Source organism: Chinchilla lanigera, unplaced genomic scaffold (genome assembly GCF_000276665.1).
Source record: "Chinchilla lanigera isolate Chin_1 unplaced genomic scaffold, ChiLan1.0 scaffold00099, whole genome shotgun sequence".
Taxonomy (NCBI): Eukaryota; Metazoa; Chordata; class Mammalia; order Rodentia; family Chinchillidae; genus Chinchilla; species Chinchilla lanigera.
This window is the reverse complement of record NW_004955500.1, coordinates 982,320-1,008,281: the sequence shown is the minus strand read 5'-3', so window position 1 is coordinate 1,008,281 and position 25,962 is coordinate 982,320. Positions and strand designations below refer to the sequence as shown.

Below are 25,962 nucleotides of genomic sequence, written 5' to 3'. Positions count from 1 at the left end.
TACCCTATTTCTGTCTATCCTGAACAGCTGGCAACACGTCCTTTCCTAAACATCACTTTGCTCATTGTACGCAGGCACTTTTCGTGGTCATTTTCTGAATGTGGGATAAAAATTGAGTTCCCAGGACTATTTTTTAAGGATTTCCATTGCTTCACCTAAACCTGTCATTCTACCCTATTTCTTCATAGAAGGCTTCCAACTCAAACTTGAGAAACCAAAAGCTTGGGCAGATGATTAATCTGATGCTTCTTTAAACTACTATTCTTTCAATTTTAAGTAAAATTTGATTATATTTTATAGTATATTATTTCCTATTAATTTATATTTCTTATTTGTATCAATGACCAATATGATATAAATATGTAATTATTATTATTAAATAATGTCTATTAATTTCAGTTGGTCAAGGTTAATAGTGCAATAGATTTGTTAACCAGTTCATTTCTTATAGGGAAAAAACAGAACTAGAAAGTAGATCTTACCTCCAGAAATATGTAACCCTGTGCTTTTCAGATACATTCACTAGGATCAGGGGTATCTTGTGGATTTCAAGATGCCTAAATAGGGCCCCTCGACTCTCAGGAACCCTTCTCTGAAGAAAAACCCAAGTAACTGTTGAATAGCTGCGTTCTGTGCAAGTGATCATGGGAGAACACTGGAAATCAATAGTCACAAAATAGCCACAAGAACCAATAATTTCTCTTTTTGCTGAGCACAGATTTATTATTCATTTACTTAAAAAACATGTATAGTACAAAGGAGGTTATGTAGAAAGATAAAGCAGAGCACTTCAAATTTTCACTGATTTCTGAAAAAGAGACATTTCTTAACTTGTAGAAGCATATAAACAGACATGAAAAACACTAACATCACATTTTTTAAAAAATTGGCAAGCATATTTGGCCTTAGTAAAAATAAAATCAAACTGATAACTTTGGAAATGCTGTATTTTGTTTCTTCTAGAAAAACTACACGTTGGTACAAGGTGTGTGCAGAGTTCAAGCAGTCACCACAGATGTGAGGTGTGGAAAGAAATGGACCCTTAAGGTAGACAGGCGTTTTTATTTAAAACTGTGAGATTAAAAGTTAACTCTGGGTGCACTCAAAGTAATCTCAGTCACTGACTTGACAGTGACTAAAATTAGAAATAGTGAAATTTTCAGTTGCCTTGGTTTGTTATTACTACCAGTATTTTAAAAACTGGAGTCCCAATTTTCATTACATGTAAATAGGATTACTTTATTTTTCTCTGTGTGATTGCCCTTCAGAAGGTAAAAATCTGGAAGGATAGAACAGTAAGGAAAATAGTAACAGATGGACCCATATGAGGAAGAGAAATATGAGTAAAATAATTTAGCCCAACTCATATTCATTTTTATTCAAATGGCATTTACCAAGGGGTTGCAAAGACAGGGATATAAGGGCCTCTTTCCACAAATTTAAAATCTATGCAGAGAGACAATACATTCTATTTATGTAATTCAGTAACAAAGGAATACAATTCTGCAGGTAAAACAATATGCACAATAGTGTATCCCAAAGAACTGAGAAAGTCTGATGTCATCAAAACATACCTCCAAAGAAAATGTATGTGTGGTCACACACTAAGGGAGGCATAGGATTTGTCGTAGAAACTCCACAGGAGAGTAAGTTCTGGTAACTTCTGGGACATGGGCAGATATTCAGGAGCCAAGAAAAGCTCAGACAAGGTCTACGCAGGAGCAGCACACAAGGTGGGAAAGTTTGATGATGGTCTTGACCCTAACGCCGAGGCATCAGAGCCTGATTCAAGAGCTTGTAGGGAATCACTGAGGGTTTTATACAGGCAAGTATTTCCTGAAATGTTCAGATGTTGTGTAATCATTATGTCCAAGCAGCCTGTTGGGCTGAATGAAAACTTGATGAAACTCACGTCTGCATGCACGTGGGTCATAGGGCCTTTCCTCTGCGGGCATGATGATCGACATGATAGGTTTAATAAACTGACACAAGGCATTTTTAGTTCACTATGCTACAAATCCTTGCAAAGCTGGTTCTCCAAATTTTATTTCTAAATTATCAACTAAATAAAGGCAGTCAGTATGGTGGGCTGAATTGCATCCCCTCTAAATTTGTATGTTTAAATTCTAACCTCTAGTGCATTTAGTCTTGAATTTTCCAGACTCTAGAACTGTGAGAAATAAATTCCTGTTGATCAAGATTCCTTTAGTTATGACAGACCAAGCAAACAGAATGCATTCTACTCTTGTCAGTAATCTCAGACGCTTTGTGAGTCTTTTGTCTACATCTCTTCCTACATTTTTCATGGCTTTACCTTACACAGGGGGCAGTTAAGGGAAGCATAGTGTTTAGTTAGCATCTATGAGACAGTGTAGACGTGGTATGTAATGTAACCCTGGAAGCAATATGTGACACAGTGATCTGTAGGAAGTATTTCAAGGCTTTATTGAAAAAAAAAAGTGATAGAAAATGTGCAGTCTTCACCTACAATTAGGAGTCTTCTAAATAGTATACATATATAACTAATTTATATCTGTTAAACACAGTGGACAATGAAAATAAAACAGTCCTTCATAACTCTTCTTAAGGATAATCAATAATTTATTTCTCTTTTATTGTCACGATTACCACAGTTACCTAGCTACATGACCAATGTCACTACATATCACAGGCAGATTGTCCACCTATACTTTACAGGGACAAAGACAAGGGCTGTTTATGTGTTAAATGTACAAAAGAATGTTAAAAAGGTTTTTTTGTGTGTATAAGACAAGACGTGGTATGTGATTTATTAACAGGTTTGATTTAATAGGTATTATGCCAAGAAGCAAGCATAGAAATGTTTTGGCTTTGACTTGTTATAAAGTAGAAAATAAGTAAACTAGAGAGATAAATCCAGATTTTAACTTACGATAGATACATTAAAATAGGAAATCAATTAGCTCCTCAGTATTCGTTTTTTTTTTTTTGCTTTCCTTCCTTTTTTTTGTTTTATTTTGTTTTTTATAAATGAGTAATATGAATATATCACAAGTTAAGGAAAAACCTCAGCCCCAAACGAAGGTACCAGTAGAGGAAAAACCAAATGAAAAATTACCAGATTATTATTATTATTATTATTTTTTTGCTTACAAAAAATTCAAACTATAAAGAGTCACAAAATGCATATAAAAGCGCCACATTGAACGAGGCAATCGTACTCTACCCGAACCGGTAGCACCCTCCTGAAGTCAGTCGCCGGTGGCCCGTCGGGTCATACCGTGGTGACCGACAGGAAGGCACTGTGCACCCTCGTGCCGTCCGGAGACTTGGCCCCGTGGGTCATCAGTTCCTGGATTGTCATCCAGTTGTCCAGGATCTTCTTGTTTCTCCTCTTCATCATCTTCTTGTGGCTCAGCTCGAGGATGCTGAGCTCCTTGCGGGCCTCGCTGCCGCTCTGGCCCTGCGGCGCCTCCCGCAGGCACTCCAGCCGGCTGCGCAGCATGAACTCGCGGCGCCGGCGCTGCTCCTTGGCGCGCACCAGGTGCTGCTTGCGCTCCTCCTTGCTCCAGTAGCGCCCCATCTTCATCTCGCTCATGGTGTCGTCGTCGGTGGTCATGCCGCTGCGCTCCTCCCGGATCTTTAGGGCGCGTTCCTTGAGAATCCGGTCTCGCACGGGCCTCTTGGTGATGTAGCGGGTGCCATCGCTCCTGACTTTCACCTTCCACTCCATCTTGGGCTCGGCCCCCTTCTGCGGGTCCTTGCACATACTCACCAAGCTGAGCTGGCTCTGGGCGTACTCCACGGCCGACTTCTGCTGAATCAGCTGCATGTAGCTCTGGTAGTGCCTGGCGTGGGCTGGGATGTGGGCGTACCTGTAGGAGGAGCTGTGGTAGGGCGAGAGATAAGGGGTGGGCTCGCTGGCTGTCTTCTCCGGGTCTGGGTCCGGGTCCGGGTCCGGCAGCTTGCTGCTTCCCAAAAGCTTCTCCTGGCTTGCCGTGCTGCACCCTTGCTCGGCGGCCTTGGCCCGCAGGGAGGTTGACTCTTTGCTGCTCTGTCCAGAAGAGAACTGACGCGTGGCCATCGTGCTTCGCAGGTTTTTCTTATTGGTGAGGTTGATCATTCTGGGCAGGGAACTGTCCGGGGAACGGTCCACGGTGAGGGGGGTACTCCTGCAGCTTTCAGCTGTGTTGTAAGCACTGGAGCTGTCCTTGTCTGACTTTTCGGGGTGTTCCATAATGTCGTCTAGCTTTCCTCTTTGCATGTCTAGGCTGGTGTTATAATTTCGGAATCCTCCCCCGTGCAGAGCCCAGATGTCCCCATACTGGTCGGTCACTTTCTGGAGCCTGTGAGCCTGCATGATATTCTGGCATTCCAGCTCGATGTTCCTCAGCTCTTCGTTCAGCAGCTGTAGCTCATGCTCCACTCCGTCCTGTTCCCCTTGGTTGCATTCAATCGTGCTGCTGGAGTAATACAGGTCATACTCTCCGTGGTTGCGGATTTTGCACTTGAGCTCTAAGAGCTGCCGGAATCGTTCACAGTCCTCATCATGGTTGCCCACGCAGTCTGAGTCGATGTATTCGCCAGACACAAAGCTCTCATTGCACTGAAGTTCGACGCTTCCCAGGGTGTCCTGGCTCTGCCCCAGCTCTCTCTTGCTTTTCAAAGAAGCGCCGCTGGGGTCCTCGGCTGCGTTCTCCTGCTCTGAGCTCTCCTCGTTGCGCAGGCTTTCGTCTGTGCGTCCGACGCCGCTGTCCTTCTCGTGGTTGTTGGAGGAGGATGTCGCCGTGTCGGTTGTACCTTCTTCTTCCTCTTGCTTTTTTGGCTGAGAAAATCAAGTTGGTAGAACAAAAGAAGTGAATTACTTTGAAAAACACTGGCGGTTGAAAACAATATTTCTTGGGAAAGGTGCCATCTACAAAGCTTCTCTGATGCTTGAACACGTAACAATTTTAGAAATAACGACAATTAGCTCATGAAAGCTTTTTATGCAGTGAAATAGAGAAAATGAAAGGTGCTTGGATGTGGCTATAATATTTACTTGGGGATAAGTAAGACAAGATACATATAAATGAAGTATTCTCTATTCCTATTCTTACGTGGGCTTTCTTTGAGGTGTATAAATGAAATGACTTTATGAACTTTTGAGGAGAAATAATCAAAAGGATGAGTAAGACAGAGTATTTTAATAGTTTTCAGCAAGATGCAGGCCCGGATTTCAGAAGCCACAGTCACCTGATTATTTGTTTGACTGTTTTCTAGAACTTTCTTCAGGGAACTTTCCAAGGTAACCCTATTGATTCAGTAATATTCTCACAATAGGAAGCCTAACATCAGAAAATTGCAAAGTGAGTTTAATGTTAGGTACAGGAGCCCAGAATATTTCTATCTATAGATGAGGGAGATTAATCCCAAATAGATTCAGGTTGTTAGTGACAAAGAGGGATAGAAAGCAAAGCTGGACCTTCACAACCAGAATTTCTTATGTGTTTTGACTTCGGTGTGTCTCCAAATTGTGTTTCTCAGAAGCAACAACATCTTAGAATTTGAGTTGCATAAAAAATATATATATATATTTTTCCCTTCAACTAGTAGTCCCCTTCAAAGATGAGCTTAAGTCTCTTGCAAAAGAAATTAGCTAAGGCCTGGACATACCTAGAAACTAATTCCTTAAATAACAAAGTTCTTAAATTGTCTTCTAGGAAGAGCCTCCAGGCCTTACATTATTGATTCTTGTGGTTTGGAACCAGCTTTTAAGAATGAGTGGAAGAGGTCAGATCATTTAGTTAATGATATTGACAGGCTTAAAATCCCCTGCACAGAACATAACTCTTGTCCAACCCCAAAGTAATGTATGACCTATAAGGAGGAATCCATTCAATCAAAAAGCAGCTCCTCCCCTTCCCCCTCCTCTAAATTTCCCACTGCCATCTGACTGGGGAGGCAGATTTGAACTGGATTTGAGGTTCTGGCTTTGGCTAGTTGACCATGTAATAACCTGGTGCCATGCTATTGGATTCTGTGTGTGTTGGGGAGTAAACACTTGCTCTGTAGTAATTTCTGGAACCAAGATGAGACCTTCAGTGTTTCAACTACCAGTCTGAGGCTCTGTAGCACCTGGCTAGGTGTGGCCCTGGATGCCAACCTCCAGAGGCCACATGGATATGGTGTTAGTCTGGAAGACTCAGAGGGCTGAATGTGTTTCTCCATGCAGTACTGTGGACCCTCCTCAATTTAGCACTGGATTCCAGGTAAGAGTCACCTGAGAACTGTTTCTGAACATCTTTGTTGCTCAAACACGGCTAAGAAGATTATGACACTGACTCCCAGTCATCAGTCATTTCCCTTCCAATAGAGGACCAAATCAAACCAACCCCTGGGGCAGATCATTCGTGTAAGAAGGGATGATCAAAACCTAACTCTTTGATCAGTGATGTTTTCAGAAGACAAAAGGGAAGAATATAAAAGAAATGTGAAAATTGTCAGACTGAAGATAGAGTCACTTATGTAAACCCTACATAAAAGTAAACGAAGCCGGAGGTAACAAAGGATTCTTATGCATGATTGCCTGACTCTAACCATCACCAAAGACCACCAGACTAGAAATTTTCACAGAGGCCACCACAATTTCTTGCAGGAAGTACTTTTGTAAGGACATTTCCGCAGCAACTGTCAGTGCAACCTTGAACTAATGGCATTTTTGTTAATAGTAAAGGGCCAAAGATTATTGTTCAGAGTACCTGATGGAATCCTTGTCATTTTTACCTTGAAAACCTTTTTTGATCCAATTACCTGCTAGCAAGGGAAAGGAGTAAATCTGTGACACATATACTACTTGTAGCACTTCAGGAAAAACAAAAACCTGGCTAAATTCCATCACCCACATAGGATGATCACAGAGACCAGAAAGAGCTCTCATTCTACATATTCTTGTGAATTATTCGTTGATCTTATGTTACTTCTCAGGGAAAACAAAAAAGGAGGATTCTACTTCTGTATGCATCTTTCCAGAAGGTCATAACACACTGACTAGAAGAGCCCAACCAATGTTAAAAATGACCAGTAGCAATAACGCCTTTGGTATAACAGTCCCCCAAACAAACAGGCCTGTAGGCCCGCTAACGGGGGTCCCATTCCCTGACCCTGCCTCTCTTCAGTATCTTCACTTGGCACCATCCTAGGCTAGATTCATTTCTGTCCTCTACCCAGCAGTTTATAATGATTCTTTTTCTAGGTTGAACATCTGGCTTCTTTCTAAGTAATCTTTAGTCTATTTTGATTGCCCAGACACAAGGGTAGCCTTCTATTGAGGACTCTTCCCCTACTCAACGGGCTCGTTCTTCAACCCAAAACTCAGACCCCAAGGCTAAGCTTGTTCAGTAGGAAGTAGAGCGACTGCTGTCCTCATCCTTCAGAGCTGAGGAATGACAAAGACAGGGCAGGGACTGAAGTGGGCTAAGGCCTGGCCTGGACTTAATTCCTTCAATAATGAAGTTATTAAATTGCCTTCCAGGAAAACCTTCAGGCCTTTCACTAATAGTTTTTTTTTTTTTTTTTTTTTTTGGTTTTTCTCTGGTACCAGGAACCGAACTCGCGACCTTGCTCTTGCCAGGTAGGCGCTTTGCCGCTGAGCTAAATCCCCAGCCCCCCACTAATAGTTCTTATGATTTTTAAACCAACTTTTCAAGAGCAGACATGAGCAAAAGAAACCAGATCATCTGGTCAACACTGCCACAGAGTCAGATATGCACTACATAACTCCCCAAGGAAGCACCTGACATGATGTACCGTCCAGCCACAAAGCACCTGCTCCCCTCTGTAGAGCCTCCCACTGCCAAACAGGACAGATTCAAGCTGCTTCTTTTAGCTCCTGGTCTCCTTACCAGTTGACAATGTGATAAAGCCTTTTTGTTTTGCAATAACCTAGTGCTACAGTATTGGCTTCTATGTGCCTCAGGCAATGAGCACTTGCTCACATGTGCATGCATGCAACACATACACACACACGGACAATTCCAGTGGAACTCTCAGAGACGCTGATGGACACACATGGGGCTAATGTTTTTGACATGTATAGACATATAATACATGCATATACACATATATAGTGTTTATAAACATATCTAGTATATATGGAGTCTGCCAAAAATGCATACACACTTCAGGAGAAGAAAAATAGTATGGTGTCTTTTTTTTATTTTTTTTATTTTTTTTATTTTTCTCCTGTACCGGGAACCGAACTCACGACCTTGTGCTTGCCAGGCAGGCGCTTTGCCACTGAGCTAAATCCCCAGCCCCAGTATGGTGTCTTTTCAACGGATGACGCTACCCTCATATAGGGGACCCTAGAGGATGTTTTGTAGCACAGAAAACCCACTACATTGCTGGCCCTTAGGGAAAAATTGAAAATGCACCTTGCAGCAATCTCAGTGGACCAAGGTTACCCAAGCAGCTGTTCACCATGTTAATAAATGTCTGGAAGCTGATGGCCTCCACTTTGAGCATCTCTTGTCATTGTAGAGGCCAAAGGAAAGTTGTATTAATCTCATGATGTCTCAATAGATTTAGGATTAAAATATTTATACAAGTTTTTCTTTTCCTGAAGTGTATATGTATTTTTTGAAGACCCTTTATATAAATATAAATATACATATATACTAATCTTGGCATTCCTACAGAACAACTTGTCACAACCCTAATGAGATCCATATGTAGTTCTTTTTCTGTAAGTAGGTAGAATTACTGTCTCCTGTATCGCACATCATGGAATAACCTACATGGCAGTTTCCAGGTTCTATCTGCCTTCTGTCTAGGCATGCTCACTGCTACATACATTTATATTTATTTTCTCTAGCAGGTGTAACTACATAATTAAATATAATTAAGCCTATTAGTGCTAAAGAAGGCTGGGATGGGTAATAAAAGGTATTCTAAAACAAGCCTAAAAGGCTCTCTCTAGATAATTGCTATTTTTCCCACATAATAACAGAACAAAATGTGACATGATTTGGAGAGGAGAGACGATGACCATGCATCATGTCACTCTCGTAGTCTCAATCTTTGCCTAGAATATTTTCCCTCATGTGTTAAAAACACACTGATTGATTTTAAATGACTTGCTGATAGCAGAATTATAAGCAGTGGTGACTAACAGTGAAAAGCCTGTCAGGCATCTCTCAGACTCTGAGCTGACAAAAGCCTCAGATGCGGTGAGGTCTGCATAATGGGCCATTTGAGTTTCTATAACATGCTATTTACAGTGATATTTTTCTTATATCTTGCAATGAACCAAAGAATTACAGGAAGGCCAGTAGTTTTTCCTACTTTACATATATTTCAAAATGATACTGACAAATGATGCTCTGGAAGATGCCATATGATGGTTCAATGGCAGCCCTACAACCAAGGACCCTAGGGAAGGCGGGCTTTAGAGGGAGATATATTTAAATTTTAAACTAGACTTCCCTTTTCTGTCACAGTCCTATGATCAACTGTGAAAATAAAAATGTTTTCCATCCTTAAACCCAGGATTCCTGGTTTCTAAGGTAATGCTACTCTACCATTTATCATTTCCCCAGGAATTCTTACAGTGGCAGGTAATGTTTCCACCAAAACATTTCTAATGTATATTATTGTTTATAAGGGCAAAAGACTTTTAAAGGCTTCTGTATGTTTCATCATTTTTCAGTCTTACAGAGAAGAAAAATTTCCACATAGTGAGAATCTATCCTCAGGGACACCTAATGTTACCTCAAAAGACCTAACATTTGTATTACGTCTGAGGAGTAGGCAGTATTTGACACCATATCACTCCACCTAAACAGGATTTGTCCCTTCTTTCTTTATTCCAACATCCTCCTGTCAATTCTATCAGGTCACATTTTGTATCTAAGAGAGAGAAGCCTGGAGCAAGGACTTTCCAGCAGCTGCCACCAAAAAATATCTTTATTTGAGGATGGAGTTGAAGTCACACATAAAAATTCCAGGCTTTCCTACCTCTATTGAAAAACAGTCACCACTGAAGCAACACCACGTTTGAGCATGAGTTACTGTTTGGGACATGGACAATGAACATCCATGATCAGAACATGAGTACATCATACATGGCTATGCTGATACTGACCTTTATGAGCTAATGATTTATTTTATATGAGGGTGTCTGTGCACACATCTTTGTTATGGGATATTAGTATGTAGACATGTTTCATTATTTAGCTTGTATAAGTGATAGGATGTTTATTATTAATGTGGCTAAACCTGCCAGGACTTTTCAAAAAAAATCATCTCTTAAAATGTATGAAGAATTAACGTTGAGAATTAGATGATAATTAAACAAATCAGTAAACTGACATTGAGGTGTTAACAAAATTACATTAAGCAGACGAATGACATGAAGTAGACATTAAAAAATTTGTTACATTGGTCTTGTTTTTATACAGTGAGAAAATAACGGCAAACAGTGAAAACAGTTCTAAGATTAATTTACTAAGGCTACACTGTGATATTTTACTAATTAGGAAGCAACTAAGGACAGGAACTTGATCCTGTCTTGACTACTTTTTTGTATTGACAGTATCTAGTGTGGTTCTTGGAACACATTAAGTGCTCAAAGTTTTTATTGAATGAACAAATGACTTTAGAAAAAATGTCAATAATCTCATTTATGTCATGGGAGATGTTACACAGTGTGTCAACAGCCTTTGGATCAAAGACACTGTACAGTTATTTCAGGGGTAAAATGCCACCAAATACACAAGATTGTTAGCTTAGATCATGTCATCTTTATTCTGTGGTTACAGCCTGAATATACAAATAGGTACATTCATCTTTTAAAATTAAATTTTAGAAGATAACTGTACCTAAAATATTTCAAGTTAAAAACATTCATTTGTTTGTGTTATCATTTGTGTTTGGGTGTCCCCCCAAAGCCTCATGCAGTCATGGGGCAGGCTTTTAGGGTTTGATTGATTATGGGTGTGAGAGCTACACCTGCCCTGGGGTGGATAGTTTGCATATGTAAGGGAGAGGAAGAGGCTGCTTGCGGCCATTCCACCCTGTGTGTGCCTGTTGCTTTGGCTGTGTTCTGCCGCAATGAGCTGTAGCCCTCTGCCATGTGCCACTCTGCCTTGTAACCTGCCAAGTATGGACTGAAACCTCCACAAACTGTAAGTGAAATAAACCTTTCCTTCCTTAATTTTGGGTGTCAGGTATTTTGTCCCAGCAATGAGAGGAAAGTAACCAAGACAGTTTGCAATTAGGTTGAAACACTACCTGGGGCTCAACATTTGAATACCACTGTGCTATATTCAGGCTCCCCGGGCATCCTGAACTGGAAATATTAACAGAAAAAGAAAATATTCCCTCTGCTTCATTTGAGATGATCATTTGCTTTAAAAGATTATCATTATAATTATAGAGATGTTTGATCAATCCTTTTGATTGTGTTTTTGCTCTACTTATGGTTTTGCATGAAAAAAAGAACTAGTAACATTTCATGCGATATGGCTCAAACTGTTGGCCCTACCTGTTCTGCCTCGTTGGCAGTGTGCTGCAGTGCTTCATCCTGCCGCTCTTCCAACATCTCCAAGTTTAACTCCTCTAAGAATTCATTCCTTTCATCTTCCAGCCAGCCTTCATCCAGCTGCAAAAGAATACATTAGTACATTATATTATGTTAGCAAGGACTTATGCTAAAATAGGGTAAATTTAAATGGCGATGCCTGACCAGCTCCTTTCATCACACTGATTCTCTTCACAATATCAGCCTTCTACAGTTCACCTTGCAGAAGAAAAAGTGATGCAAAAAAAAAAAAAAAAAAAATTGGACTCTTAGGCCTTTTATCCTTTCCTGAAACAGAGCTGCAGATTTTCTCTCATAGCTGAGGAAGTCTCACAGCATAGAACATTACCTTCTTTCAAAACGTATGAAAAGCGCACTGCATAATCCACAGCTGTCATGCTCACTGCCTCCAACAGTTCCTGTGTTAAAAGAACTTTGGTGCTACTAATAGGGCTATGAGACCATTGGGCTGTTTTTCCTTTAACATCAGTCCTAATGAGACTACACACAAAGTGTCCTCCACAAGCTGAAGTTACCTGCATCCTATTTTTAAATTTATAGGCATCCCAGTTAGCAAGATGGCTGCTCACCAGGAAAGAATCAACAGACAACATTTATGTATCTATGAAAAAAAGCAAAATTCTAAATTATTATTCTCAAGGTGGGGGAGAAGCAATGTGACATCATATGTCTGTCTGTCTATTGATTGATTGGTGGATTGAGTCCAGGGCTGTGGGCATACTAAGCATACAGTGGTCTATCACGGAGCTATACCCCCAAGTTCCCATCATGTCTTTTTGGATTCATTTTTCAGGCACATTTACAAGGAAAAAGACCTTAGCCACTGTGGCACTGGGGGGCGGGGAGTGCTGCAGAGGAGGTGGGGCTTTATCTGTGGGTGCTGGATGCAGTACCCTTGTGGGAATCTTACACAGATTAAACTGAACAAATCCCTTTGGCTTCTCCATACAAAGTGCAGTGCAAACCTTGTGATCAGTCTGCTACTATGATTGGTGTCGACAGTCAATCCAGATAATATGTTGCAAAGTGGATTTTTGGAGCTGGATTACATAAATTAGCTGTCTAGGCTTATTAAATACCCTGGATTATTGTCAAAACTCAGCTGTAGTCTGTGTTACAAAGAAACAACTGCTTCCTACTACTGGGGAAAAATGGCTAGGTGTTTTCATGAAAAAAACTGGAAAATGAGCTTGGAAAGATAACTGAATTTCTCAAACTTTAAAGCAAAACAAACCAGGAGAGAAGGACATTAAGCTACACCCAAAGATCCACTGGCATACATGTATCACATTCATTAATATGAAGGCAAATCAGAGATTTTGTGATATCCATTAAGGCCATGTAGAATTTAAATCACCTTAGATCTAACCGGGGCCATCTTCATTTATCTTAATACAGCCTGAATAACTTGACCAAATTCCATCCCCTGGACTTTAATATGCACAAGAGCTACGATAATTATTCTAACAATAGAAATTCAATCCAATTTATAACTGTCCAAATCTTAGTCTTTAATTCCTTTTAAGTGTCCTGCAGCTGCAAGTCCCACACTCCAAGGGAAAGTTCTTAAAGCTAAAAATGTTTGCTTTCTATAAACACATCCAGGATTCTTCCTTTAATCAGGTCAAAACAAAATGTTTCCTACTACTGATAAAGCGAATGATGGGATGGAATCTTTGGAGGTTAAATGAAGTGGTGGGAAAGACAAAGAGAGTCAAGCAGAAATTAATGATCCCTATAACTCTTTTTTTATTGACTGACCCCACGTATCCCTGAACTGCCCTTGTAGTCAGTACATGGGTGTTCTGGTGAGATTCCCTGTTGGCTGAGGGTTCACTCAGCACAATAAATAAGGGCAGATTCTTCTGTTTTCCCTTCCCATTCATTCACCGGAGTCTGAGTCTAACCCTGTGGTGGAGACAGGCACCCCCCCTGGAGATGAGCTGCAGGAAAAGAAGAACTGTCATCATTTAAGGATCTGTCCACCAAAGCAGGCCATGTGGGGCACTGCAGAGAGAGAACAAGGTACACTATCTCCAAAGTGGTTACAAGTACCGCTGAAAGCTCTCTGCGCCTCAATGTCCTGGGGGGACTAGGACAGAAAAGCAATATCTTTAATGGTCTGAGGAAAAAAAAATGGGCAGGAAATGAAAGAAAGGTGACAGGGAACGAAGGAAATGAGTTATTTAAAAATATTGCGCAGATGCACAGTAACTGCCCCCAGCAACTCTAGATCATTTCCAAGAATCTAGAGAGAATTCGAGACATATTAAAAACATGCTAGGAAAAGCACACAAAAAGCACCTACATTCTCCTTGAATAAACTACACGTGTAAAAAATGCAATGAGCTATACTGAATTTGGTGGCAAAAGATGGGTGATGTAGACTCAATTTTTTAAAAAATGTTCTTTTGTGGGACAGCTTTCTAGCCTATACTGCTTACGTTATGTTTTTCAAGTATGGTGTCAAGTTGTATTTTCTTTGCTGATTTCTCTGAGAATCTGAGTTTCAGCGGGTAATTAGTTTCTTCTAGTGGCACGAAAGCTTCTATAGGATCAAGGGGCTGATGCAGATCCTGACTTTGACAGGCAGGATGGCAGCCTGTGGAGCCAGACGACCATCTTTTATCAACTGTGGAAAGCAAGTCTCATTTGGAATTGTACCCTTCAACATCGACTTTTCTGGGGCAAAAGGTCAGGGTTATAGCCACATATTAAAAAATGCTGTTGGTTCTGCCAGGCATATGTATTCCATCAAAGAGTAACAGGATCTGGTTTTATGTCATTAATTTCTATCTTTCCTCAGTCGTTACAGCCATTATATGGCATATTTTAAGGAAATGCTTTAGTTCTAAATTAATGAGTTTCCCTTGCATTTACATGGAAACGGCAGGCAGCCACATTATAATATAAAGATTTTTTTCTACAACACAGATGCTACTGAGCTGATTTCAAATTACCATGAATTTCACTCATTGTATCTATTCCCTTTACTCTGTTCTTTGAGAAAGTTTGATCCGTGGGATAACTGGTTTGAGAAATTTTCAGGTAATTGGTATAATTTCATATATATTTTAAAAATTAATTTCCACTTAGGGAATCTAGCACATTGTGTGGGCTCATTTCCATATTCCTAAGACCTCAGGTGTGCAACTTTACTCTGCTCCAGGCTATAGCAGGCTTTATGAGAACCATTTAGAATGGTCAAGGGCATAAAGGAAATATATGCGGAAAGGGTGATCTTTTATAACCACTATATTCTAGTCAGGGTTCAGTCTGACACTGAAATACACTTACTCAGTGTAATTTATAGATAGTATATAGTTACTGAGTCTGAAAAATATCAGATCGATAACCTAGGAGACAAATGCCAATGTAACTAACTTCACTCAAACTACGGGCAGATGGATAGAATGGTGACAATGTATTGTCCTTTCTGCATTGTGGTGGGATATAAAAAGGATATAAAAGGAAGTACTAATAGTACTTTTCTTCCACCATTACCTCTCCATGACATCTTCCTCTGTAAAGATCTAAAGGAATTTTTTTAAATAAGCATCAGTTTTTTTTGGCTGAACGTATGTTTGTCACACTCAATTTGGAAAAAACTCATTCTGTATAGAGCCACACCATGCTACGTAAGAACTTTTATTCCATAAAGTTATTCTAAAAAGACTTAAAAGGATAGCTGGGTATGGCAATGTTTTCCTCAATAGAGATTCTTTCAGGGTACCTTAATATGCCAATTAAGTATGTATGTATGAATATATTTTTTGGTACCAGAAATCGAACTCAGTACCTTGCACTTGCCAGGCAGGTGCTGTGCCACAGAGCTATCTCCTTGGCCCTAGTTAAGTATTTTTTTAGATAGAAACTTAGAGCAAGGATCCACACAGCATTAAGAAACATGTAAAGTAAACCATTTTTCATTTGTGAAGTCCTTTAAATAACTGGCAAGTGGAAGGAGAGAAGAATGATTCAATTCTGCGTGCTGTGAAGGTTTTCCTCAATGGACTATTTAGCCACCATTCTTAGGGGCCTGATAAGGGAGCGTTTTAATATACACAGTACTTTTGATGCTAAGGTTGGCAACTTAGGAATGATGCATGTTGTATTTTGAATACAGTACTTGGTTTTGCATATATCTATGATAGTGATTTGATATGGAATAGCTGAGAATGAATATAAATTCATTCACAAATGCAATTCACGGGAGCTAAACCTCAGGAGTTTTGGTCTCTGCTCTGACCTGAATCTCGGGCCTTGCAACAAGCAGCACGATTCTCTTCAACTCATCGCTCGCCAGCAACGCCACGGCCTCTTCTCGATTCTGGACGTCTTCCCCATTTATCTAGAAAACAAATGAAAGCGGCACATTAGTTTCCATTTCCACCGTGCTGCACACAATAAATGGCAAATATCAGCTCATTTATGGTAAATGTATGGACAATGAAGCTCACACAATGAGCCCATCTTCGGCCCCTGGGTGGAAAGTGCCTGCACTCAATTAGGCGCTTACTGTAAGAGCCGTATCGATCCCTGAAGGATGGCGGACATCAGAGGAAGCAGTTATGTTCATAAATGTCCAACCTGCGCCCTGGCAACATACATCTAGCAACACAATTAACCAGCCGCTGACAGCTGACGTTCATCTTTCTCCGCTCAGAGTAATGGAAGTGTCACTCTGAGATAATAGTGCTGCGAGGAGGAGAACCGGCAATACCGCAACTGAAATCCGTCATCCTGCATGCTTGCTGCGAGCCAATTAGACAGTGGCAGTGCTATCTCTCAGCAGGCAGCGTTCCCAGCCCACTACTGATTGCATTTTTATTCAATCATTTCATGTTTGTGAGTCGGACTCAGTTGCCCAAACAGCCACTCTGTGTTCACGTGATCAGAGGGAAGCATGGTTATCAGTAACTCTTCATTAATAAGATTCACCCACTTCCTAAGACACTGAAATTGGTGCAATGTTCTAAGTATATTTAAAAATTTAAAAACATTAACGTAAAGTAAAATTGACTTTTCTGAAAAAAGTGGAAGGTAACCTTTGCTAAACTTTTGCTTGCACAGGAAATATATGTTCTTGGGCCTATTAGTCTGGTTTTCAATCTGTACGTGTGATAACTAACCTTGTAAGGTCTTATAAATAAATGAATCTGATGATGGGAAAATAAAAGAGGAATTGAGGGAAGGGGAAAAAAAGAAATGTGTTATGCACATGTATCAACTCCCTACAACGAATTTAATTATTATGGGTTGCAAACACTAATAAAAGTAAATGAGATTCCAGTGGGATTTGAAATACATATTTTTACTTTTTCTGAGTTCTAAAGAGAGAGGAAATAAACTTTCTAAAGTTTGTATTTTAAACTACATTTTCATGTTCAAAGGTATTTTAGCTCTTAGCTAACATAACTTTTTTCACTTGGATATTCAAAACAAAATCTTGATTGCTCTACTCCATAGAGATAATAAGCATTTTGATCTCCAACATATAAGCAAACTATGTGGAAAGAAATTTCAGCCAGAGGAAATTCTGCCTAACACAAGTATTTATTACTTCACTCATAGATGGAAAACATGACTACACTGACCATATCTTTTTCAGTAATTAACCTAACATCTTTTGCTACAGATTTCTGCATAAAGGCGTAAAGTAGACCACTAAATTCTCTGCAGCCTTTGGGACTAGCTGACTCTCAGTTTTGGTACACAGTAAAGGCCCTTATTCCTAGACCCTTATTACAAGAAAACCAACCACTACAAGGTCTATATCGATTTTTTTTTTGCAATTTACTAAACTTCAAAATAGAGGCAGTGATTACCATGCACTAAACTAAAGTCAGAATGGATCAAAGACCTAAATATTAAAACAGAAACACTAAATCCACTGGGAGAGAAATTAGTTAAAAATCTTGAAGACATAGGGTAGGCAGAGAGTTCATGAACAAAAACCAAACTGCATGGGGAACACTTCAAAGAATCAACAACTGGAATCTCATCTTATTGAAAAGTTTTTGCACATCAGAAGAAATCACCAACAGGGTAAGAAGAAAACCCATGAACTGGGAAAAAATTTTAGCCAACTGCCCCTCAGACAAAGGATGTCTATCTAGAACATATAAAGGATTAAAAAAAAAATTAGGCCTCCAAAATTCAAAGACCCAATCCAAAAATGGGCATCTGAGATGAATATGCACTTCTCAGACAAAGAAATACAAATGGCAAGTAAATATATGAAAAAATGTTCAACATCATTAGTCATTCAAGAAATGCAAATTAAAGTATCACTGAAATTCCATCTCACCCCAGAAAGAATGGCTACCATCAAGAAATCAACCAATAACAAATGCTGGACAGGCTGTGGGGAAAAAGGAGTCCTTCTTCACTACTAGTGGGAATGTAGACTGATGAAACCACCATGGAAATCAGTGTGGAGATTCCTTAAGAAACTAGGATTAGAGGTCCCACTTAACCCAGCTATTCTCCTTCTGGGTATTTTCCCAGAAAAACTGAAAACATCATACCACAGTGATATATGTGCACCCAAGTTTATAGCAGCACAATTTGTCATAGCTAAATATTGAAAACAACCCAAATGCCTATCAAATGAGGATTGGGTAAAAGAAGATGCAGTATTTGTATACAATGGAGTATTACTCAGCCATAAAGAAGATAAACTCGAGGCTTTTATAGGTAAATGAATGCAACTAGAGACCATATGCATAAGTGAAATAAGTAAGACTCGCATGTGTAAACATTGTATTGTCTTCCTAGTGTAAGAATCTGAAAGAATGAATAAAACCCTAAAGGTACAGTAGATATTGTGAAAGGGAAAGAAATTGCTCAAAGGGAAAGAACAGCTGGGATGAGGGAAAGGAGAAAAGAAGGAAGAGAAAAATCATATATGCATATACAGAGATAGCTGCGATAATTCTACTGCTAATATCTATTGGTTTATTGAAAGGAACAGTTAATGCTTAAATGTTTTTGACCAATTTTTCATGCTTATATCCAGTAATCTGAACAACTAATTTGAAGACAACAATATGCAATATAACCACTATTGGTGAATTCCTACCATCTTGTTTAGTGAAGCTCTGTATTGTTTCTCATTTTTTAAATTATTTTTTTATTCTCTTTAATTGTTTGATCAATCTTGCATTCTTACATCTGGTAATCTGAGCAACTTCATTGAAGATAACAATATGTAATGTAGGGGCTGGGGATTTAGCTAAGCGGCAAAGTGCCTGCCTGGCAAGCGCAAGGTCGTGAGTTCGGTTCCCGGTACCGGAGAAAAACCAAAAAAAAAAACAAACAAACAAAACAATATGTAATGTAACAACCATTGTTAATTTCCTACCATCTTGTTTTGAAATTCTGTGTCATTTTTACTGTTTTAGTATTTGTTGTTATTTTGTTACTGTTTTTTTCTCTTTAAAACAAACAGAGGTAATTATCCAAACAGAGGAATAATGATGGGGAAAGGTATGTTGTTTTCATAAATGTATCTGAAAAGGTATGTATGTGCTGACTTCAAAGACTTTTTTTTCCCCTCAAAGATAAATGTTGGCTGTGATTGATTCTAGTACACTTCTTGTACCTACTCTTAAAAGTGATTTTAAAGTAATAGTACAATTTTTACTCACTTTGGCCATTGGTGGTTCTAGTACTAGATCCACAATGCACCTGTTTGTTTGTTAAACATTGGCTCCATCAGTCTGCTTTCCTCCGCTCTGGGTACATTTGACACGAAGTGTGTTGAGCTAGGTGATGTCACAAAGCTTATCTTTATCTTTTCTCTTTGACATAGAATTCTCACTACTTCGCCCCCTAGGCTTCCCTCAAATATATTTGTGTTTCTCCCTTCTTCGTTTAAATTTCATTTGCTATTAAATATTCTCATGTATGTTACGGTAATGTTGCTATGATATTCATCATCTCCAAGTGAAGTGTTCCTTCTCACAGGCTTGTCAGAAAGGGCTCAACAAGTTCCTGACACATAGAGTTCCCAAAGTTGGGACAAATTATTGTCAGCACTACTGCATTACAGCCATAGTCATTTGCATTTTAATCCTCATAGATGCAAGGCAGTTCCCTGCTAAATAAAGCACAGATAATACCACTAATAAACAGTAGTTAAACCCCTTGCAGTAATCAGTGGATCTGTTTAGAAAGCTGTTTGCCTTTTTTTGTATTTTAAACTCGTAGAAGGCTATCAAGAAATAATACGGTTGTGTTTGCTTTTTAGTTCCTTTCCAGTTGCTATTCATCTTCCTCATCTGTAAGCTCAAGTGACCAGAGCTCTGGTCTCCAGTTCTGCCAATCAGTGCTTGTATCAGGGGGGCAATTCATGCATTGCAAAAACATTTTTTATATATAGAATCACACAGGGGACAAAATGAATTTGTCACAGAAACCTGGTGCCGAAATGTAATTTACTGTTTTCTCTTTCAAAATAAGGGCAATTTTAGCAAACTGGTCTGGTAGACTCCATTGTACTTAGGATTTTAGTTTGATACCCAAACTGATATTAAGAAATGAAACCAATGTGTTTTTAGCAAAGATGCCTCTCAAAGAAAGGACAAATTTGAGGAATGGAATCAGATAGAGTTTTCAAACTTCAGTTGCTCTTGTTCCTGAAATAATGGTTTGTGGTTTCAGGACTGCTTTGGGAAAGCAGCTTGCTGTTCCTGAAAACACCAGCAGACAGAGGAGAACAACACAGCAACAAGGGAAGGAGACAGATGACAAGTCACCGCCACTTACTGAAGGAATTATATTTTCGGAAAAGAAAGAGGAAGCAAGCCAACAGGAAGCAAGCCAAGAGAACGACAATGGGCCAATATGTTACTTTTGTTCTAAATGAAGGAAGTCATTGTAGATAATATCCATCTCTCATTTCTGTACATAATCATATGCAAACAGTTTCAAAATAGATATTGTCTTTGTTTTAGAAGAGATCTATGGGAGAGACAGTGGATGAGAGACAGAGAGAGAGATGGAAAGGAGCTAAAACCTTAGAATTGGTTAATAAAGCTTTTCTGGTTGAACATGACAATTTTTAGGTTTCCTGTATTATTGTACCAAAGGCAGATGGGCAATTGAAGTTCTTGCATTAAACTATCTATGAAATTTCTTAGGAAAACCCAAGAACCTAAGAAGAGAGATTTACTTCAAAAGTATTTACATTTTAATATGGAGAGAAATATGGTATGTGGAATATAGAGATACAGATGCAGAAGAAACAGAAATAGGGAGAAACAGCTATGGAAAATTGAGAACAATTTAATAAACAGGAATGCTAAGGACCAGTTTATATGTAGGGCAGAACTTTCTCTTCTAGGGAAGAGAGAGTTTCTTAGCAGTTTTATTATTCTATTGTTTGAGTTCTGGCAGAGTTTTGTCGAGAAGTACTCCTTAGGAACATGACTAATACTTTTTGGCCAGCATGAGGTTAGGCTGCTTATGTGGAATACTACATGCTAACCATCCCAAAGAACACATGAGAATATAGTGCTCTCTATTTGGGGAAGTTGATGTTTATGTGGCATTGAACCCTTGCTCTGAGCCTCAGAAGTGTCTTCTTCGTGCCTGTGATATTGTGTGAGAGGTTTCTTTAGATTAGGTCTTGGGGACAAATCTATACACGCTCCAGGCAATGGCGCACAGCAGAGAGAACCACCCTGCATTTGCGGAGAACAAACACATGAGCAACAGGAATGTTGTCACATTAGTTCATGTGTAGAGTTGAATTCTAGGCTTTTTCATGTGATATGTATTTATTCATTAAGTCTGATATTTGTCACTGAATAGGAAGTAATCAGGCAGAAAATACTTTATCCATCCTACTGTTGTTTCTTCAGTAAACCACCTCCATTAAAGAATATTTTGTTATTTTACATATTTTTTTTCTTCAGAAATTCATCTGTCCACAACATGGTCAAGAGTTTGGAAGTGTCAAAGCATATGGTTCGTGTATAGAAACATACACACTTTATGTCTAGTTAACTGTGCCCATCAAACCAATTGAGGTGATTTTAATAACTATATCCACATATCCAGCCTACAAGAGGTTAGCTGGGAATTGGGAGGGAAGTCAGGTGACGTGGGCTATGGAGATCACCTGGTGGGAGGAAGTAGTGGCAGCCAGCAACAGCAAGAGAACAGCAAGGAGTGCTGTTCAACACAGAGAGTCCATACATCCCCAAATGGACCCATCTGGGGTCACTCAGTGTCAGGTCAGAGAACTCTCTGGACCTTTTGGTCACTGAGCATTTTACTCTCCTGGAGCACTGTGGAACGATTTCTGGGCATACCACAACCCTAAGCTTCAGCAGCTTGCATTGATTTTAGTATGCTGAACTGCAAATGGTAACGAAGTGAAAATATATTTTAAATGATTTCAAAATGAGAACATTTTGAAACTTTTGCTACACAGTGAAGCAAGGAACATAAACATATTCTATGTTTAGCTACACAATGAAGCAAGGAACATAAACATATGCTACAGAGGTCAGCATGAATGGAAAACTAAAATCACAGCTGCTGTTCAGACATACATTTAAAGGAAAGCCAGCCAGGGAACCTGGAGGATAAGAGGTAAATCCTGTTTCTCCCACTTTCCTTTCTGGCACCCTTAATTTCTTAATGAGGCTATGTAGTTTTTATCTGTCCCTCATCCTTTCCACAGAATACCTTTGTTCCAGTCACTGAATTATTCATGTGAATGTGTAAAAGATACTAAAGTGCAGTGGCAAACAAGACAATGTCTTGGTTTCCTGACCCATTCTGTATTCTGCTGATATTCCCCAGACACGATTCTATTTTGTTTAACTATAAGTCCCTGCTTACAGAGCTTACTGAACTAGAAATTATGCACTCTCGAGCTTTTTTGAAAACTTGTGGGACCCCAAATGGTCAGTTATTTGTATTTATTCTTTTCTATTCAGAGTCTTAGTAGAGGCTGTTGATGTAAAGGAGCTCTGTGGCATCTAGCTAGGGCGAGGGCGGGGAGGCGACAGTGGTGGGATTCAGTGACTGCCACCCAGTGGAAGGGGCGGTGTGCAGCCCTGGCAGTGCTGGGCCAACACACAGAGAACAGTCACACTGTACTGTGATCCTCGGTGTGTGCTGCCCTCTTCCCAATTTCACAGAAAAAGGGTGCTCCAAAGGCCGGGAGGCATTTTGTCTGTTTTTGAAGTCCTTAAAATACCCTTTAGGGATCCACATGTAGCAACGAAAAATGGGAACTCAATCTGACCTAGAAGTTTTGCCACATGTTTTCACAGTCTGTATTCCCTCAAATTACCTTTCTAGTCCCTCTCTCTGTCTCGGGTGCTGATCAGCAATGAATTCAACCTAGAAGGGCCTCTGCTCTGAGTTGGGTTTGATCTGCAAACAAGCGCTATCTCCTTGCAGCAGCCTTGATGGGAGGACTTGGAAGGGATGGGGTGTGGTGAGGCAGGTTTAGAATAGAAAGTTTGGGTGTCAGTTATTCTTGCTTAGGCCTGGAATTCCTCTCCAACTCTGTATCTCCTTTGCTTACTGTTTCTCTCACTAAACTGAATTTTAATCAGTCTCTCTTTTTATCTTTCTCTATGGAGAAGAAACCACATTTTGCTCCACTGGGCCCCAACAACTCATTAGTAAATAGCTGAAACTTCCGGACTTCTAGGCTTTCATATAGTAAGGAACATCTGCATCCATACTCACCTAATTTATTCTGGGAAGCTGCGCTGCTGCTGCTGCTGCTGGGAGTAATGGCCATTACTGTTTATTAAGTACTTCTCATGCGCTGTGCTAAGCACATTACATGCATAACCTCATGTAATCTTCACAACAGGGTTATGTTATTATTGCCATTTTGAAGATGAACAAATGGGCTTGAAATGAGGTGAGGCAATGCGCCCATGCCATTGGTGGAACTGGAAGCGGAAGTCAAGAAATCTCACCCCAGAGACTGTATTTGAACTACTCATTACTAGCTAGTAACTGTTAAGGAAGGGTACCAACCTTGCTTAAATATTAAATGATAGCTTTTTTGTTTGGTAGCTACTAACATCTAAAGGCAAAGACAAATTCTTTTTTCTAACATCTTACAAGAAACCAAACCAACCCCCTCTAGCTGTGGGGCAGACAGTAAGAGAGGGAAGGAAATAAGCACACACTTACTTGCAAAATCCGATCTCCTTCTCGGATTCGGCCATCTTTGGCAGCGATGCTATTTGGATCTACCTGTAATGGAGAGCACGCACACCATCAGCTGGATACGCAAGATCTTCTCAAGCAATTAAACTTATAGTTGTAAAATATACAGTTGGAACCCTAGTACAAATTTTTCTATTGATTTATGACAGAGTGCATGGTGCATTTTTCTCTGTCAGAAATCACTCATTCTAAAAAATAAAATGCACTACTTCTTCCTTTTTCCTTCACTTACCCATTTCTGAATCTCAGTTATTAGACTTGGTCTTTAGATAGTATAATGTTAATACTAGCATTCTCTGATCCCAGAGAATTTCCTTTCTACTACTAATCTGATTTTTAAATCCTGCCTGAGCAGTATCACAAAAGCTGATAGCTAGACTGCAAGTCCATACTTATTCAGGGAATTTCTGTTCCATGTATATATTATTTTATAAAGAGGTTTATAGTCTGTGTTGCTCAAGAAACAAATAATCCTATATATACATTTTATTACTCGGCAACAATTTATATACAGGGTGAAGTATATTAACTATAAATTATTTTAGAATAAATACATATTTAAAAAGCTTATCAACATTTTAATGGGCCAGACTTAAGTGATGATGGCAGTTAACTGGAGGTAATTCAATCTGTCAGGCTAAATGTAGTGGCTTCAAACCATGTATTTAGGCTTATTACATGAAAGCTTTTTCCAAGCAAAATATTTCAAGTATGGCATGAGTTGATCTACCCCACTCAGCTGTTAGGTATCACTTTCTTATTAGGGGTGCCACCTAATAACTGGGTCTTAAGTGGTAAACCAAGTACAAATGGCATTATAATTATATATAAGAGAAATAAGAACAATATTTATTCCAAGTTCATATGCTCAGTTCCTGTGCTTCTTTGTCTTTCTTGAAGAGTGAAGTTTCGTGTCTAACACTTAAGTGGTTAGTAGAGATTTACCAGAGGAAAGTGAAGCGTGATTAATCAATTGCATCCCATTTAAAAGCTATTTACAACCTAAAAGTTTGTCTTCTAGACTGTAATCAAACTGATACTAAACTTCTACCTTTCTACTTTTGTACATATTGCAAAAGAAAATTCAGGTATTTCCCTATACTTCCTCACTTTAGAGGGCTTATCATAGTTGTACATTTAAAACAGGGCCTAGCCAGGCCTGGTGGTGCACACCTTTAATCCCAGCACAAGGGAGGCTGAGGCAGGAGGATCACTGCAAGTTTGAGACCAGCCTGGGCTACAAAGTGAGCTCAAGGTCAGCCTGCACTGCACAGCAAGACCCTGTCTCAAAAAGACAAAAACAAAACAAAACAAAAAAACCCAAACAAACAACAAGCCAGGGCCTAAATCCCTTCTTTGGAGAGTTTGTAAGAGCCAGTCAGCAAACTTTTTGGAAAAGTAACAAAAAAGTAACATTTTACATTGTAGACCAGTGTAGTTTTCTAAGTAGAATAACTACATGATCTCTCCATATTCTAAACAACTCCCTAAAAACAATTACATAAACATTGTACTGATTCTCCTGTTGAGGAAGCGGAGAATGTTAGGTAATGTTTAATATCAAGGCCATGAAAACTTGGAACAGGAATTAGTGTCTAGCTTGTCTAACTCTATTCACAGGAGTCAGACCCTATATAAACACACACACGTGTGTGTATGTGGTGTGCATGTGTGTGTAATTTTTAATCATGTACACATATATAGAATTTTGAAAGCCATACTTTTCTACCTCTAAAATGATCTTTTGGGAGAGTTTTAAAAAAATCACCCATGATAAAAATGTTGGATAGGCTTCCAAAGTCATGAACATCAATGGTGTTTCACGCTGAGCCCCTCCCTTCTTTTCTTTTCTTTTTTTTTTTTTTTTTTGCAGTATAGGAGATCGAACTCACGACCTTGCGCTTGCTAGGCAGGCGCTTATGCCCCTGAGCTATATCCCCAGCACCTCCCCTTTTTTTTTTTTTTCAAAGGAATGTAATGTGAGTTAAATTTTTTTTCTTTTGTCTTTTTGAGACAGGATCTCACTATGCAGTTCAGGCTGGCCTTGAGCTCACTTTGTAGCCCAGGCTGGCCTCGAACTTGCAACGATCCTCCTGCCTCAGCTTCCCGAATGCTGGGATGACAGGCGTGCGCCACCATGCCTGGCCCATTTTTCACCACACACACTATTTCCATGTAATTCCAATAAT

At 39.5% G+C, this 25,962-nt stretch overlaps 1 protein-coding gene across 2 annotated transcripts in view; it reads right to left on the bottom strand.

Annotated features, from left to right (window-relative positions):
• Positions 1–696: 696 nt before the first annotated feature.
• Pdzrn4 (PDZ domain containing ring finger 4) overlaps positions 697–25,962 on the bottom strand; it is a 369,559-nt gene continuing 344,293 nt past the window's right edge. For both annotated transcript variants that reach the window (XM_013505727.1, XM_005406572.2), the window contains 4 exons: positions 23,738–23,800; positions 15,810–15,911; positions 11,504–11,620; positions 697–4,804 (listed from right to left, as the gene is read on the bottom strand). In XM_013505727.1, the coding sequence (XP_013361181.1) occupies positions 3,254–4,804; positions 11,504–11,620; positions 15,810–15,911; positions 23,738–23,800 (1,833 nt within the window). In that variant the 3' untranslated portion in view covers positions 697–3,253. The remainder of the gene's footprint in view (positions 4,805–11,503; positions 11,621–15,809; positions 15,912–23,737; positions 23,801–25,962) is intronic.